Source organism: Danio rerio, chromosome 8 (genome assembly GCF_049306965.1).
Source record: "Danio rerio strain Tuebingen ecotype United States chromosome 8, GRCz12tu, whole genome shotgun sequence".
Lineage (NCBI taxonomy): Eukaryota > Metazoa > Chordata > Actinopteri > Cypriniformes > Danionidae > Danio > Danio rerio.
This window is the reverse complement of record NC_133183.1, coordinates 18,519,368-18,533,944: the sequence shown is the minus strand read 5'-3', so window position 1 is coordinate 18,533,944 and position 14,577 is coordinate 18,519,368. Positions and strand designations below refer to the sequence as shown.

At 36.5% G+C, this 14,577-nt stretch overlaps 1 protein-coding gene across 7 annotated transcripts in view; it reads left to right on the top strand.

The window, feature by feature from the left end:
• Positions 1-1,833: 1,833 nt before the first annotated feature.
• Positions 1,834-14,577, top strand: part of osbpl9 (oxysterol binding protein-like 9) — a 59,216-nt gene continuing 46,472 nt past the window's right edge. For 4 of the 7 annotated variants that reach the window (XR_012383846.1, XR_012383845.1, XR_012383851.1 and 1 more), the window contains exons 1-3: positions 1,834-1,968; positions 4,073-4,123; positions 10,238-10,316. Coding sequence is in view for 4 of the 7 variants with exons in the window: in XM_009303857.4 (XP_009302132.1) it covers positions 1,858-1,968; positions 4,073-4,123; positions 10,238-10,316 (241 nt within the window). In the remaining 3 variants the exon portion in view is untranslated. 7 annotated transcript variants of the gene reach the window in all.

Here is a 14,577-nt window from a genome sequence, read left to right as displayed (position 1 = left end):
ATTTACAAAGCGATGTCTCTAAACATTAAAATAAATAAACATATAGGCCCTTATGGAAAACTTTTTTGTCTTTTTGTCTTTTCAAACGAAAAACTAAGAAATATCAATATACGTTATCTGATCTGAGGATAGATGATGAACTACATAGAGAGCAAATTCCTTTTGCGCACGCGCACACACACACATGAAAATAATTTTCCTTTAAAAAAAACGAGGTTAAATGTTTTTTAGTCTATGTTATGTTCATCATTTATCTTGCCGTTTGGGTCTCCTATAAAATTAAATTAACATTTTTTTATACATTTTTTTGTAAATATTTAGTGAATTTTTAGTAACAAATATAAATTGTTCAAACACAAATGATGTGTACCAAAAATATATTTTTGTTATACAATAAATATAAAAAAAAAAAATATATATATATATATATATATATATATATATATATATATATATATATATATATATATATATATATATATATTCAAAACATTTTGACTGTCCAGTTTGACCATGTTATATACTAATATTTATTTTGTGCAGCTTGTTAAAATGCCAGCATACTGCCATTATATATTTTGCACAAATGTAACGGTCAACTTACTACTTTATGGTAACCGTCCTTATTTTTATTTATTTATTCATTTATTACTAATGCATGATAGGCATGGGATGATAACCGCTTTCAAGGTATATTGCAGTTTGAAAAAGTCAAGCTTTTAAACTGTGTGTCCGATGTCCGATTTTTTGATTTGTTTGTATTTAGGGCAACAGTTTCTCCAGCAAAAAAAGAAATCTGAAGATGCCGTTTTACATTGTGAAGAAATCTGTGTTTTTGAAAATAACAAATAAAGCATAAGTCAATAATTCATTTAAATTTTTTTTAGCTTGATATGTTTACTGCTCCAAAGTACTTTAAAGGTTTCTCTAACTAAAATAAATGGTGTTCAAATGAACTTGAAAAAAATGAAAAAAAACTTTAGTTTTTTACTCAGATGTTTAAAAAGAATATATTTTAGAGCAGAAATCACAATACTGTGAAACAGTGATATTTTTATTATCGACAATATTTTATTATCATACCATCAGAATCTTATACCAGCCCATGCCTAATGCGTGAACAACATACAGAACATGCAAAATAATGCCAGATGTGTACAGAAAAAGATATGAAGTGCATAGAAGAGTTATGTATAAGAGTATAGACTCAAAAAGTAAAACAAAGTTTAAAATACAATGATATAACCTTTATTATGCTTTAAACGACCAACGCGTGACAATAGAACATACTATATAATGCATGGGTGAAATAAGGTAAATAACAATAACAGTAGGAAAAAAACAAAGAAACAAAACAAACACAAAGAACAAGAGTATAAATAGTTAAATAAAATTCCTACAATTACAAATAATCAGGACCTTTACATTAATAAAGAAATTGGAAAACAGAGCTCAAATGAACAGTTTTAATGGCCTATTTCTATTAGCATGTTATATAGTACAAAAGTAAATTTCAGTTCCTTATAAAACAAAGTAAAACATTTTTTGTGAAAAATTTACACTTATGAATATGAAACTTAATTAACAAAATGGATATATCATTAACAAAAACTTTTATTCAGATTATCATAATTAAGATGTCCAAAAATTACGTTTTCTAAATGTAAATTGGAATTAAAGAGTACCTTTTTTTGATATAGACAGAAGTATCATACCAAAGCTTTTTATCATTACCACAGAGCCAAAAGATGCGAAGAACAAAAAAACACAGGCATAGTTCAGCACGTGACGTCAGACGCATGGTTTTTGTCGCCGCGCGCTCCACCTCCCCGCGAGCACTCAGGCAAAAGTGTAAAAATGGCGTCCATCATGGAGGGGCCGCTGAGCAAATGGACTAACGTCATGAAGGGGTGGCAGTACCGCTGGTTCGTACTGGACTATAACGCCGGGTTGCTGTCATATTATACTGTAAGTATCTCTTGTACTGCTGCAGGAAAAGAGCGAGGGTTGACTGCTTAATGGTTTGTTCTGAGATCGTTTATTGCTAGAAAGGAAACGAGCACTAACAGGCCTGTCAGGAGTTGGGAATCTCAGCTGGTTTAGGCGGGGCTTGGCTTGAGTGAATGCTGCCTCAGCCAATCCAAGCCTTAAAGAGGAAGCCGTAAGCCAATGAGCTGTTAGACTCGCTGTGTTGCCAACAGGAAGGCCACCTCCCTTGGACAAAAAAATGCTTACTGTAGTGTAGTTTAGTTTGGAAATTTTAAAGGGTGGAGGCGTCCACATGTGACCGCTGTTTTAGATCCGTTTGTCGCATGGCGTTAAATGTGTTAACGCGCATTTCTTGCTTTGAAGGCTGTCTTTGAAAAGCTCTGTAAATGTTTTACACAAAATAGTAAAGCTAAGCTACGAGCTGCAGTTGATGACAGTAAATCATCCTCAGCTAGACCTCTCAGGTTTGTTACTGTGTTCATAAATAGGACATTTATATATATTTTAGTAAAAACGAACATTGTAGCCGTCCCGTTCTTCTCCAATGTTAACACTGTAACGTACAGACAGTAAATATTAAACGGTCAAACACATACATCTATCTGAAAGCTTTGATGCAACACTTTAGATGTGTAAATTCAGAATAAGTTGTGACTTCTCTTTATACTATGTGTACAGTTTTGATAATAATAATTGTATATAAAAAATCATAATGGTGAAAATAGTAGCATATAATGTCAAAATATGAGTGAAATGTCAAAATGCTAAATGGCAGGTTTCTGTAAAAATGAAAGAATACACTGTACGTGTTAAAACCTAACATAATAAGTGGTCATACTAAATTATATTTTATTCAAAACTTTTTTTTTCTGACAAAGGTGTAAAACTTAGTGATTTAAAGTCGGTTAATTAATATTTTGGGCGGGGCTTAATAATATGTAATAGTATGTTTTTGTTATATTAACTTCTGTTACACTTAATGACATGTGAAGATTTTTATTTTCTAAAGCTATGTAAAGACACATATAATTGTGTGAGTGAATGGCCAGATGAATCTGCCATTAAATGTCTTTGAAAGCAAGTGATAAGTTAAGGCAAAGGGGTAATAAAAAAGCATGAGAGAGGACTTGGGGATATAGCGCAGCCAGAAAAGCATGACATGTCTACAACATCATGTATGTTTAAAAAGACATACTGTATGGGAGAGAAGTGTCCAATTAGGATGTTTGAAACATAGATACTAGTCATGAGTGCAAAATTTGAACTGGATGTGTAAAAACAGTTGTGAATTCATTAGATTGATACATTATAAGGAACAAAAAGAAGAGGAGGCTTTAAATTGGGCTTGTGAAGGAGTAGTAGCTGAGAGAGGCCTGTTGAACCAGGAACCAGCAATGAAAACACAAAAGTGGAAGGAAGCAAGGATAAAGAGTATAGCAAATTTGAGGGACATCAGATTGTCCTGGGGAGGGACTGAGATGGGTTAGCTCCAGGCTGTCTCTGCTTTATTGGCAAATATTCCAATAGAGTATATTATTTTGATATCCATAACCTCCACACACTGAGTTTGATTCATTAATGGAAAAGCCAGAAACCATGACACACTTTACTGAGTGTGCACACTTTTAAAAATCAGGCCACAATGTGTATTATTTTTATTTTCTAAGGAAAATTTTAATAAACAGGACATATTCTGACGTATGAGAAGAAAACTTTTAACTCTATATTGATTTGACTCTGAAAACTACCTTTTTGCTGTTGACCGATATATGATATGCATTCTGGTACCCCGTTAAAGCACTGCTTTTGCAAGTCTTGTGCTACCCTTGTGTGTAATTGTCTAAAATATTATAAAAAGGTAATTCAATGATCATTTTAAGGATATCATATATATAAATACTAAAAGGCTACGAGTATTATTAAAATATGCTATTTTCAACTGTATAATCTAAATTATTGGTTGGTTGCGTGCATAATATTTCATAGGAGTTTACAATCTTACATATATTTATCATCGTAGGACTTCAGCACTGTGTTAATCTAAAGTCAAAACTCTCTTTTAACACTCTGTCTCCTCCTTCAGTCCAAGGACAAGATGATGCGTGGCTCTAGAAGAGGCTGTGTGCGACTACGGGTAAGAAGCTTTCCTTTATATCAAAGTAAGAATCAGCTGAATCTAGTCTCATTCTTATCCATCATTTCAAAGAATAATTCATGTCAGTGCTTGTCCACGTTCTGATTATTAATTTGGTTTGGCTGTACTGTTCAGTTCTCCCTGTCTGTCCTTGAGGATCTGCTCTGTCTGAGTATTTATAAAAAGAATGTGACATGATTTTATGCCTCATGCATTGTTTAAATAGATTTAGACTGCATCAGTTAATGAAGCCAAGTTCCTCTCTAAGTTGTCATATGGGTTGAAGAGGAGTTCATTTAATCAAAATCAGCTTTATAAAACATTTATATGTGGACCTCACCTAGCAAGCAGCTGCAATGGGATGCTATAACTTTTTTTAGAAGGTCTTTATATGGTCAAGCATTGAGATTTGTCTACAAAAATCATTTTAGATCTTGTTTGTGATATGATAGAAATGCCTCCATTCCATTAATAAACACAATGCTGTGAGATCTGTTCACCAGCAGATGGCATGCTTAGCAATTTAATGTTCAGAGGACAGTTATGAACTAGACAGTAAAGTTCGTCGAGACAAACTTTGAGGCTGGCTTGACAAAGCCTGTTGGTAATAGTTTGTTTAGTTTAAAAACAGTTTGAAAAAGTATAAGTAGCATGTTATTAGCATGATTCTAGCATGCATTAGCATGTTTCTAGCATGGATTAGCATGAATTAGCATGTTATTAGCATGAGTGTAGTACAAATTAGCATTTTATTAGCATGATTCTAGTATAAATTAGCATGTTTGAAAAAGTTTTTTCAAAGTTTGAAAAAGTATAAGTAGCATGTTATTAGCATGATTCTAGCATGCATTAGCATGATTTTAGCATGGATTAGCATGTTATTAGCATGAGTGTAGTATAAATTAGCATTTTATTAGCATGATTCTAGTATAAATTAGCATGTTATTAGCATGCTTCTAGCATGAATTAGCATGTTACTAGCATGATTCTAGAATAAATTAGCATGTCACTAGCATGATTCTAGTATGAATTAACATACTGCTAGCATGATTCTAGTATGAATTAGCAGGTTATTAGCATGATTTTAGCATGAATTAGCATGATTCTAGTATGAATTAGCATGTTACTAGAATGATTCTAGCATGAATTAGCATGTTACTCGCATGATTCTAGCATGAATTAGCATGTTATTAGCATGATTATAGTATGAATTAGCATGTTACTAGCATGATTCTAGCGTGAATTAGCATGTTATTAGCATGATTCTGGCATGCATTAGCATGTTACTAGCATGATTCTAGTATGAATTAGCATGTTATTAGCATGATTCTAGTATGAATTAGCATGTTACTAGCATGATTCTAGTATGAATTAGCATGTCACATAGCATGCTTAGGTGGTTGCTAGGGTATTCTGAGTGGTTGCTAAGTCGTTGCTAGGCAGTTGCTAGGGTGTCCTGAGTGGTTGCTAGGTGGTTGCTAAGATGTTGCTAGGCGGTTGCTAGGCTGTTGCTAGGTGGTTGCTATGGTGTTCTGAGTGGTTGCTAGGTGGTTGCTAAGGCATTGCTAGGCGGTTGCTAGGGTGTTCTGAGTGGTTGCTAAGATGTTGCTAGGTGGTTGCTAGGGTGTTCTGAGTGGTTGCTAAGGTGTTGCTAGGTGGTTGCTAGGGTGTTCTGAGTGGTTGCTAGGTGGTTGCTAAGGTGTTGCTAGGTGGTTGCTAAGGAGTCCTAAGTGGTTGCTAAGCAGTTGCTAAGGTGTTGCTAGGGTATTCTGAGTGGTTGCTAAGGCGTTGCTAGGTGGTTGCTAGGGTGTCCTGAGTGGTTGCTAGGTGGTTGCTAAGGTGTTGCTAGGTGGTTGCTAGGGTGTCCTGAGTGGTTGCTTGGTGGTTGCTAAGGCGTTGCTAGGCGGTTGCTAGGGTGTTCTGACTGGTTGCTAGGTGGTTGCTAAGGTGTTGCTAGGCGGTTGCTAAGGTGTCCCAAGTGGTTGCTTGGTGGTTGCTAAGGTGTTGCTAGGTGGTTGCTAAGGTATTCTGAGTGGTTGCTAAGGCGTTTGCTAGGTGGTTGCTAGGGTGTCCTGAGTGGTCACTAGGCCCTTATTAAGGCATTACTAGGCCGTTGCTAGGTGGTTGCTAGGCGATTGCTAGGGTAATTTGGATGGTTGCTAGGCAGTTGCTAGGGTACCCTGGTTGGTTACTAGGCAAGCCTCACATACATGCCTGATAAAACATTTATACTTAGTAAGCATTTCTAGCAAGTTACAGTACTTGGCTAGTCAATATTAGCATGTAGCTAATCACTGCTAGCATGTGTAGCATTTAGGAAGTTCCGTTTGCTAGCATGAGTCAAACGAGCCAATCTCCAAGTCTCTACGATGTTCTGATGCTGAGATATAGCTGTTGATGAATGGTTGCTAGGGTACTCTGTTTTGTTGCTATGGGCGAGGTTACAGAGTGCACTTGATTGTGGTTTGCTGTCTAAGTCAAATGAACCAACCCCCATGTCTCTATGACACTGCTATGCAAAGATATGCATCTTGGCCTATTTTAATGGAAGTCTATGGAATCAATTTGGGGGCGTGGCTTGTGAGCTTCATTATCATATTGAGATGCTCATTGGTTGTCTGAGTCAGATGAGCCATCCCCCAAGTCAATAGGACACTGCTAAGCAAAGATATGCATGTAGGCCAGTTATTAACATGAGTCTAGTATGAATTAGCATGTTACTAGCATGATTCTTGTACAAATTAGCATGTCATTAGCATGTTTCCAGTATGAGTTAGCATGTTATTAGCATGATTAGCATATGAGTAGCATGTTGCTAGCATGATTGGCATGTCATTAGCATGTTAGACTTATAAGCATTTGAAAGCACAGCTAATTACAGTCTATAGGACAGTTGCTAGGGTGCAGTATGTGGTAGTTAGGGGTGTGGCTAGAAAGTTAAAAGGCCATCAGTGATTGGCTGCTGGCTAGACTGAGTTAAATGAGCTTAGCCATTAGTCTCTATAACAGTCTGATGCAGAGTTATGAGCTCACAAAGTTTGATCCCATGGAAGTCAATGAGAGTCTTTTGTAATGGAAGTCTACGGGACAGTTGCTAGGGTGCAGTATGTGGTAGTTAGGGGTGTGGCTAGAAAGTTAAAAGCTCATCAGTTATTGGCAGTTTGGTAGTCTGAGTTAAATGAGCTCAGCCATTAGTCTGTATGACAGTCTGATGCAGAGTTATGAGCTCACAAAGTTTGATCCCATGTAAAGTCAATGAGAGTCTTTTGTAATGGAAGTCTACGGGACAGTTGCTAGGGTGCAGTATGTGGTAGTTAGGGGTGTGGCTAGAAAGTTAAAAGCTCATCAGTTATTGGCAGTTTGGTAGTCGTAGTTAAATGAGCTCAGCCATTAGTCTGTAGGACAGTCTGATCCAGAGTTATGAGCTCACAAAGTTTGATCCCATGTAAAGTCAATGAGAGTCTTTTGTAATGGAAGTCTACGGGACAGTTGCTAGGGTGCAGTATGTGGTAGTTAGGGGTGTGGCTAGAAAGTTAAAAGCTCATCAGTTATTGGCAGTTTGGTAGTCGTAGTTAAATGAGCTCAGCCATTAGTCTGTAGGACAGTCTGATCCAGAGTTATGAGCTCACAAAGTTTGATCCCATGTTAAGTCAATGAGAGTCTTTTGAATGGAAGTCTATGGGACAGTTTCTAGGGTCCAAAAGTGGTTGCTAGGGCGTGGTTAGAAAGTTTAAAAGTGATCAGTCATTGGCAGTTTGATAGTCTGAGTTAAATAAGCCCAGTTAGAGTTCTGTGCGACAGTCTGACGCAGAGTTACGAGGTCACAAAGTTTGGTCCAATGTTAAGTCTATGGGATTTTTCCGACAGTCCCGGGACGTTTTTCGGAAAACCGAAAGTCCAATCAGTCTGAGGAGATATAGCATACCGAGTCAGAATAGTTTGGAGGTCTGGTGTGAGTTTGGTGGTAATAGTTCGAAAGTTCAAGGAGGAGATAGATTTTGATTTTTAGAGTCAGAAGAAGAATAATAATAATAAGTTTAGAAAGGATAACAGTAGTCTGGCTTTGACAAGCCAGCCTAAATATTTAATCCATACAGTTTTTACAATATGCAGAGAAGAATGAATGATAATCTTAAGGCGGTGTTGTATTGTTAGTATTGTTGTTATTTCATTAAAGCAGGCGTTAAAGATTATTTAAAACTAGAAATGACAATCTCTGTCAAAATCATTCACCCCAACCCTGCCCATCATTCGTTCTCTTTTCTCAGATGGGATAGTGGGCCACATCAAAGGTCACTGCGGGCCATAGTTTGAGTATCTCTGCATTAAAGTGATTGTTCAGCCAATCTGTCATCCTTCACGTGTTCAAAACCTATTTTATTTTGAACATAAAAGAAGAAAATTTTAAGTATGCTGGTTGATGTTTCTCGTTGACTTCCATATTTTTTACTATTACAGAAGTTAATGTGTCCCATCAACCAGTATTTTTCTAAAAATCTTCTTTTGTGTTCAACAGAAGAAACTTGTAAAGTTTAAAACCACACGAGTAGAGTTAATAGTCAGATGATAATCTGTATGTGTATATAAAGCTTATGTACTAAGCTTAAGTGTACTAAAAAAGGCTGTCATGATTGTCAATGATGAGAGACATCCTTTATCATACACCTTCAAATTGTTACCATCAGGTCGTCGATATTGTGCCCCCAGATGTGTAAGAAATAGGGCAAAATTATAATCTTTATCTGAAGCAATGAAGTTTTATAAATTCCTCCTCTCTCAGTAGCAGTTGATAACCAGTAGACTGGATATTTATTGAGAGGTACCGTGTTTTTATATGTTAGATGTCTCTGTGTGTGTATGTTGCAAAATAAAGTTAGCTAACCAAGTTGATATACACTACTGGTCAAAAGTTTGGGGTCAGTTTTTTTTTTTTTTCCCAAGAAAATTATTCTGTACATCAAGGTTGTATTCATTAAATGTAAAAAAAAATGGTTACATTTCTTATTGTATGTAGTTTCAAATGAAATAATACTCCATTATTGCTTTTATTACAATAATAATAATAATAATAATAATAATAATAAATCATATTAGAATGATTGCTGAAAGATCATGTAACTGGAGTAATGAAGCTGAAAGTTCACCTTTAAAATCACTGGAATAAATGATTAAATTAAATTACAAACTACATCTGAACAGTTATTCTATAGTGCAATAGCATTTCACAAGTTGTACTGTATTTTTGATTAAATAAATGCCCCCTTTGTGAGCACGAGAAGCTTATTTTAAAATGGTTATAAATCCTACTGACCCCAAACTTTTGACCGGTAATGTAAATGCAGTTTCTTTGAGAGCTGCTTGAAGTTAAATTACTTTAAAATCAAATTCATAACAGATATTTTTGTGAGTAGAAATGTTGTGTATCTCTTTTGATATCAGTGCTATTTAATTGCTGTCATCAATAAGTAAATGATTCCAAAAATTGCCTGAGAGTGAGTAGATGTAGCTTAAAGAAACATTAAAGACATTAAAACAGCTTAGGGCGTTGGCTGCTTTTTCTCAAGGCCTGTGGTCTGATCTGATGTGAGCAGTTTCAAGCAACCGACAGGAAGAGAGCAATAAAGGCAATGCGGTGCTTATCTTTATATTTTCAGCATTTCCTTATTTAAAACCTTGAAATGTTTTCATAATGTTGCTTTACTGCTTTATAATGTAAGAAAGGTTGTTGAAATGAGAATCTGCTCCATCAGGTTGGAAAGTGTTAATTGTTGCATGTTTTTCCTCTGGTCCTGTAATACTTAGTGAATATGCTGCAGTTTTACCCCCTCTCTCTCTCTCTCTCTCTCTCTCTCTCTCTCTCTCTCTCTCTCTCTCTCTCTGTCCTCCTTTCTCAATTTCCATCTCCTTCCCCTTTCTTTTTTTTCTCCTCCTTTTCCGTCTCATTTTTTTAATCTCGCTTACTCCACCCATTCTCTCCCACCCCTTTCTCTCTCTCTCTCTCTCTCTCTCTCCTGGTGTGTGAGGGAGCAGGGCAGAGGAACGTAGAGAAAAAGAGAGGGAGTGAATGACGTGTCTCTTAGTCTGAATGGCTTTCGCTGCGATCCTCTTTTGCAGGGAGCTGTGATTGGAATCGATGACGAGGACGACAGCACTTTTACCATTACCGTAGACCAGAAGACTTTCCATTTTCAAGGTGAGGTCTCCTCTCTTTCGTTGTCCTGGGGCTTTCGTCTTGTCCATGTCTCTCTCTCTCTCTCTCTTTCTCTCTCTCTCTCTCTCTCTCTCTCTCTCTCTCTCTCTCTCTCTCTCTCTCTCTCTCTGTCTGTCTCATCTTCTGTTCTTTGGCAGCTCCTGCTGAGATGCTTTTAACCAGTGTTTATATTGCAGCCATCAGCCGGCTGCTCACGTGTGCCTGGTCTGACTGTCTCGCTCTTTCTCTCTCTCTCATCTCTCTCTCTCTCGCTCACTCTCTCTCTCATTCTTCCTACTCCTCTCCTCCTTCCACTCTGTTTATTTTTGCTCCTGCTTACTCATTCTCCCCACACATGCTCTTTTTCGTTTTGATCGTAAAGAGGATTATGACATCAATAACCAGCGCTCTAATGCAAACACGACCCACTCTTGCATCACAATCCAAACATGCATTAGGCCCGGTGCATTTGTCCGGCTTATCTCTTGCGAATTGAGTGCGGGATCTGCGTTGAATTTCCGCTAGGAATTTTCCCCGGAGCCGGAGGAACTCTTGGCGGAGCGGAGTAGAACAGAAAGTCTCACCGCAGAGTTGCGCAAGGCTGCCAAGCTCCAGGTTTTTAGCTTCTAGCCTCCACCTTCTTTCACTGGCTCATCTGTCCTCCTCCACCCCCCCTGGCATCCGCCCTACCGGTGGGTTCGTTCACTCTCCCCATGCCCTCACCCACTGCTATGTTCCGACACTGTATGCTGTGGCTTTACAGTAAGAAGGGTAAGGTCACTTTCAGCTGGGATTGCATCTTCTGCAGTGATTGTTTATTGTTGGTGTTGGTGTCGAAGGCTCGTGTCGTGGAGATCCAGAATTTGGTTTTTGTTTACAGCTGAAGCCTTTCTCAGGTTTTTGTTAGCTTCGAGTTTGTCATTTTTATGGGTTACAGGTGTTGACGTATGTACTTGACGGCGCCAGAATGTTTATATTGTGTCATTTTTATTTATTAGGGATCGTTTTAGGTTTGTTCCATCCCACAGCAAAGCTTGTCGCTACCTCACACTTGTTTATTCATTTTCACTCTGACTTTTTTAATGTTATGTGACAGGCATGCTATGGTATGCCAATTGAAACTTAAAAACAGCAAAGCAAATAAGGACATAAGCTAATCAGCAATGTCAGATTTCCGGTTTTCCATTTGCATGTTTGTATTTTAGTGGTAGAAAGAAGGTGGTAGAGTCTGAGTTGTCTGATAAGGTGTTTTACAGAGACTGTTTACGCAGATTGCAGTTTACGCACCATCCAAAACTTTCTTAAGTTGAACATTGAATATGTTTTTACTGAAATCGTGAGGCTACCAACACTTTGAGAATAAAAAAAAACATCCATGTAAAACAAAAAAAAAAAATCAGTCTCAACTTTTTTTATTGTACATGGAGATCTTATAAAGTGAAAATATCAGTCTATGTAAGAAAATGAACATTATTTACAATAGCTAGGTTTCCATTCACCTATTCTTATGCACATTTTGGATATGCGCATTAAAAACGATTGATTAAAACGTCAAGATGCGCATGAAAAATGTATGAGCATAACTGAGTAGGACAAACTTTTTATTCGATAAGAGAAGATGCGCATAAGCTACGATCGGAAACACTTTTACTGAACAAATTCCAGTATGCACATTAAAGAAGTCATGTGATTTTGTTATAAGAGATCATATGATGATAAAGATGTGTGTGAATGGACAAACCATCAGGCTGAGCACACTGTAAAACATCTGAAATGTTGTTTTGGTCATTCTAAAATGCCTTAACCATTTCAGTATTAGTGTTATTATATTATTAAAAACCTCCAGAACTGTCTAGAGCGTCTGTGCTCCGCATCTAAAGCCTTCAAATGCCACCGAGCATCATGTATCGGCATTGCCTATTGAGGAGCACGTCATTTATTAAATAAAGAAAAGATTGACGCAGCTTCTTCGACTGCAGCAGTTTTTACTATTGATATTTGGCACCAGTTAATCAGGAAGTAACTATTTTGTTCTCTTTGACTGCTTTAAACACTGGAGACGCTGCTTTATTTGCACATCTTTTATACGATATTGGAGTTTTGCAAATAAATTTAATTCACATTTTTGGATGGAAACATAGCTAATGATGTTACTGTTAATACATAGACTCTTCAAATTCTAAGCATTATAGATGGTTTCACTTTGTAAGACCTTGTTCCGTGTATTGTCAAGTGCCAGAGGTGTTAATTTAGTCAATCCTGTTTATGTTTTTAACTCTCTCAGGTTGCAAGTATCTGTTGACCTGCATTTTATAAATAACTAAAGATTACAGTTTCCACTAAAAACCTTCTTTAATGTTTAACTGAAGAAGAAAAGTAACCACCATCTTGGGAGTAAATGAATAGCAAATTTCAGTTTTTGGGTGAACCATCCCTTTAATGATTAGTCTCAGCAATGCATTGTTTTACTTGCCTGTTTCAAGTTATATGTTTTGAAAATTCATACTTGATAATGATTAGATTGCCATTATTTATTTTGATCATTAGGGATTGTTTAAGACTCATTCCATCTGGTAATCAGTCTTGTTGCTTTCTTGCACTTATTAAATAAAGATAATTGTTTTTATCTTTTAATCCTAAACTCAGTTGTGGTATGGTGGTATAAACTCAGCTATGGTATGCCAATCCAAATCTTTATTCGTTAATTTATTTATTCAGGGAATTATTTATTCAGGGAAAAAAATGCTGCCATAGCCTGACCTGGTGTGTCAGATTTCCTCTTGTGTGTTCGCACGTGTGTATTTCAGTAGATTGTGAGTGTGGTCCGCAGGCTTCGATTTCAACAATCTCTTCATACCATCCACCTCTTTGCGTCCTCAGGGACTCATTTTATCAGTTTTCATATCTCCGTTGCTGCTGCAGCCATTTACCCCACAGCGGAAATGGTTTTGCGCCTCCTGATCTCAGTGGACCGGAATTGCAACACAAGTTGCTAGTATAATAGTTATTTTTGGCATGCATTTAGAGTTACATAGTGCCATGTTGGGTTCAAAATGGCATGTCCTTGTAGACATAAGCAAATGAAGATATGAGCATTGTTACTATAAATATCATATCTATTCTAGACTTGGATTGCATTCTCACAATATAAACGATAAATCTTCAGATTGCAGTAAATGACATGGAATTCACATTTACCTGAGTATTCTAACTAAAAATGACAGGACCATTATTATTTTTATACTTTCAGCAAGAATATAATAATTTTTGTTAGGAATGTTGATGGTATACAGTTTAACCAAAAATAATGACCAGTCTTTCAGATGAAGAAGAGCCGGAGTAAGAGATTCAAATAAATAAAGTTTACTGAAGATAGTTTGCAGTTTCATCAGCAGAAGCCAGCTTCAACACTCACAATGAGTTCCTAGGCCGCTCTGCTTACAATCACCAATCAATAACAATTATACTCTCACATAACGTCATTAACTGCGTCATACATATAGTTGTTCTAACCTGATTGGTTAAAACACAGATAGACTAGGAAAATATCCACATGGGGTTTGTGCGTACAATTCTGAACAATCACTTAAGCTTAAACGTCAGATATCCACTGTTTAGAGTTGACTCCAGACCTGTAAAACAGATCCACAATCAAATAGAACACACAAACCTAAAGTACAATCTGTTTCTTATCCAAGGCTGAGTTTACTCTCTGCTGTCTTTATCAAAACTGGTTAAAAACCAGCATAATCTACATTCAGGCAGTTATATCCTTAATGCACAAAGTCTATCTTGAATAAAAAGTAGAATCACTAAAAAAAAAAAAATAACCATAAAAACAGCTAAATCTACTTTAGACATTTTAGATAGTATTAACCCATAAAATAACAATAGAAACAGTTGCTTCCATTCCTCAGCTCTCAGTTTCTCTCAAGATCTCCGAGACCTCTGACCTAGTTTAATGGCCTCTGAAAGTAGTTATAAAGAGACGGGCAAATGCACTAAACGTGCTTATATTAAGTAATGTGTTACTTTTTCTTTAGTTAAAATCAATTCAAAAGTAAATACTCATTCCAATAATCAAATAATTATATTTAATAAAACGAATTATGAGAAACAGGATGATGAATAGGATAAACGGTAATCCATGATGAGACGGATTAGAAGCAATACATTTTTAATATGACACAGCATTTCTTTCCCAATGCTGTTCTTTAAAACTTTTGGCTTCAAAGAAGATTTAAACTTTCAGTCTTTGACAAAT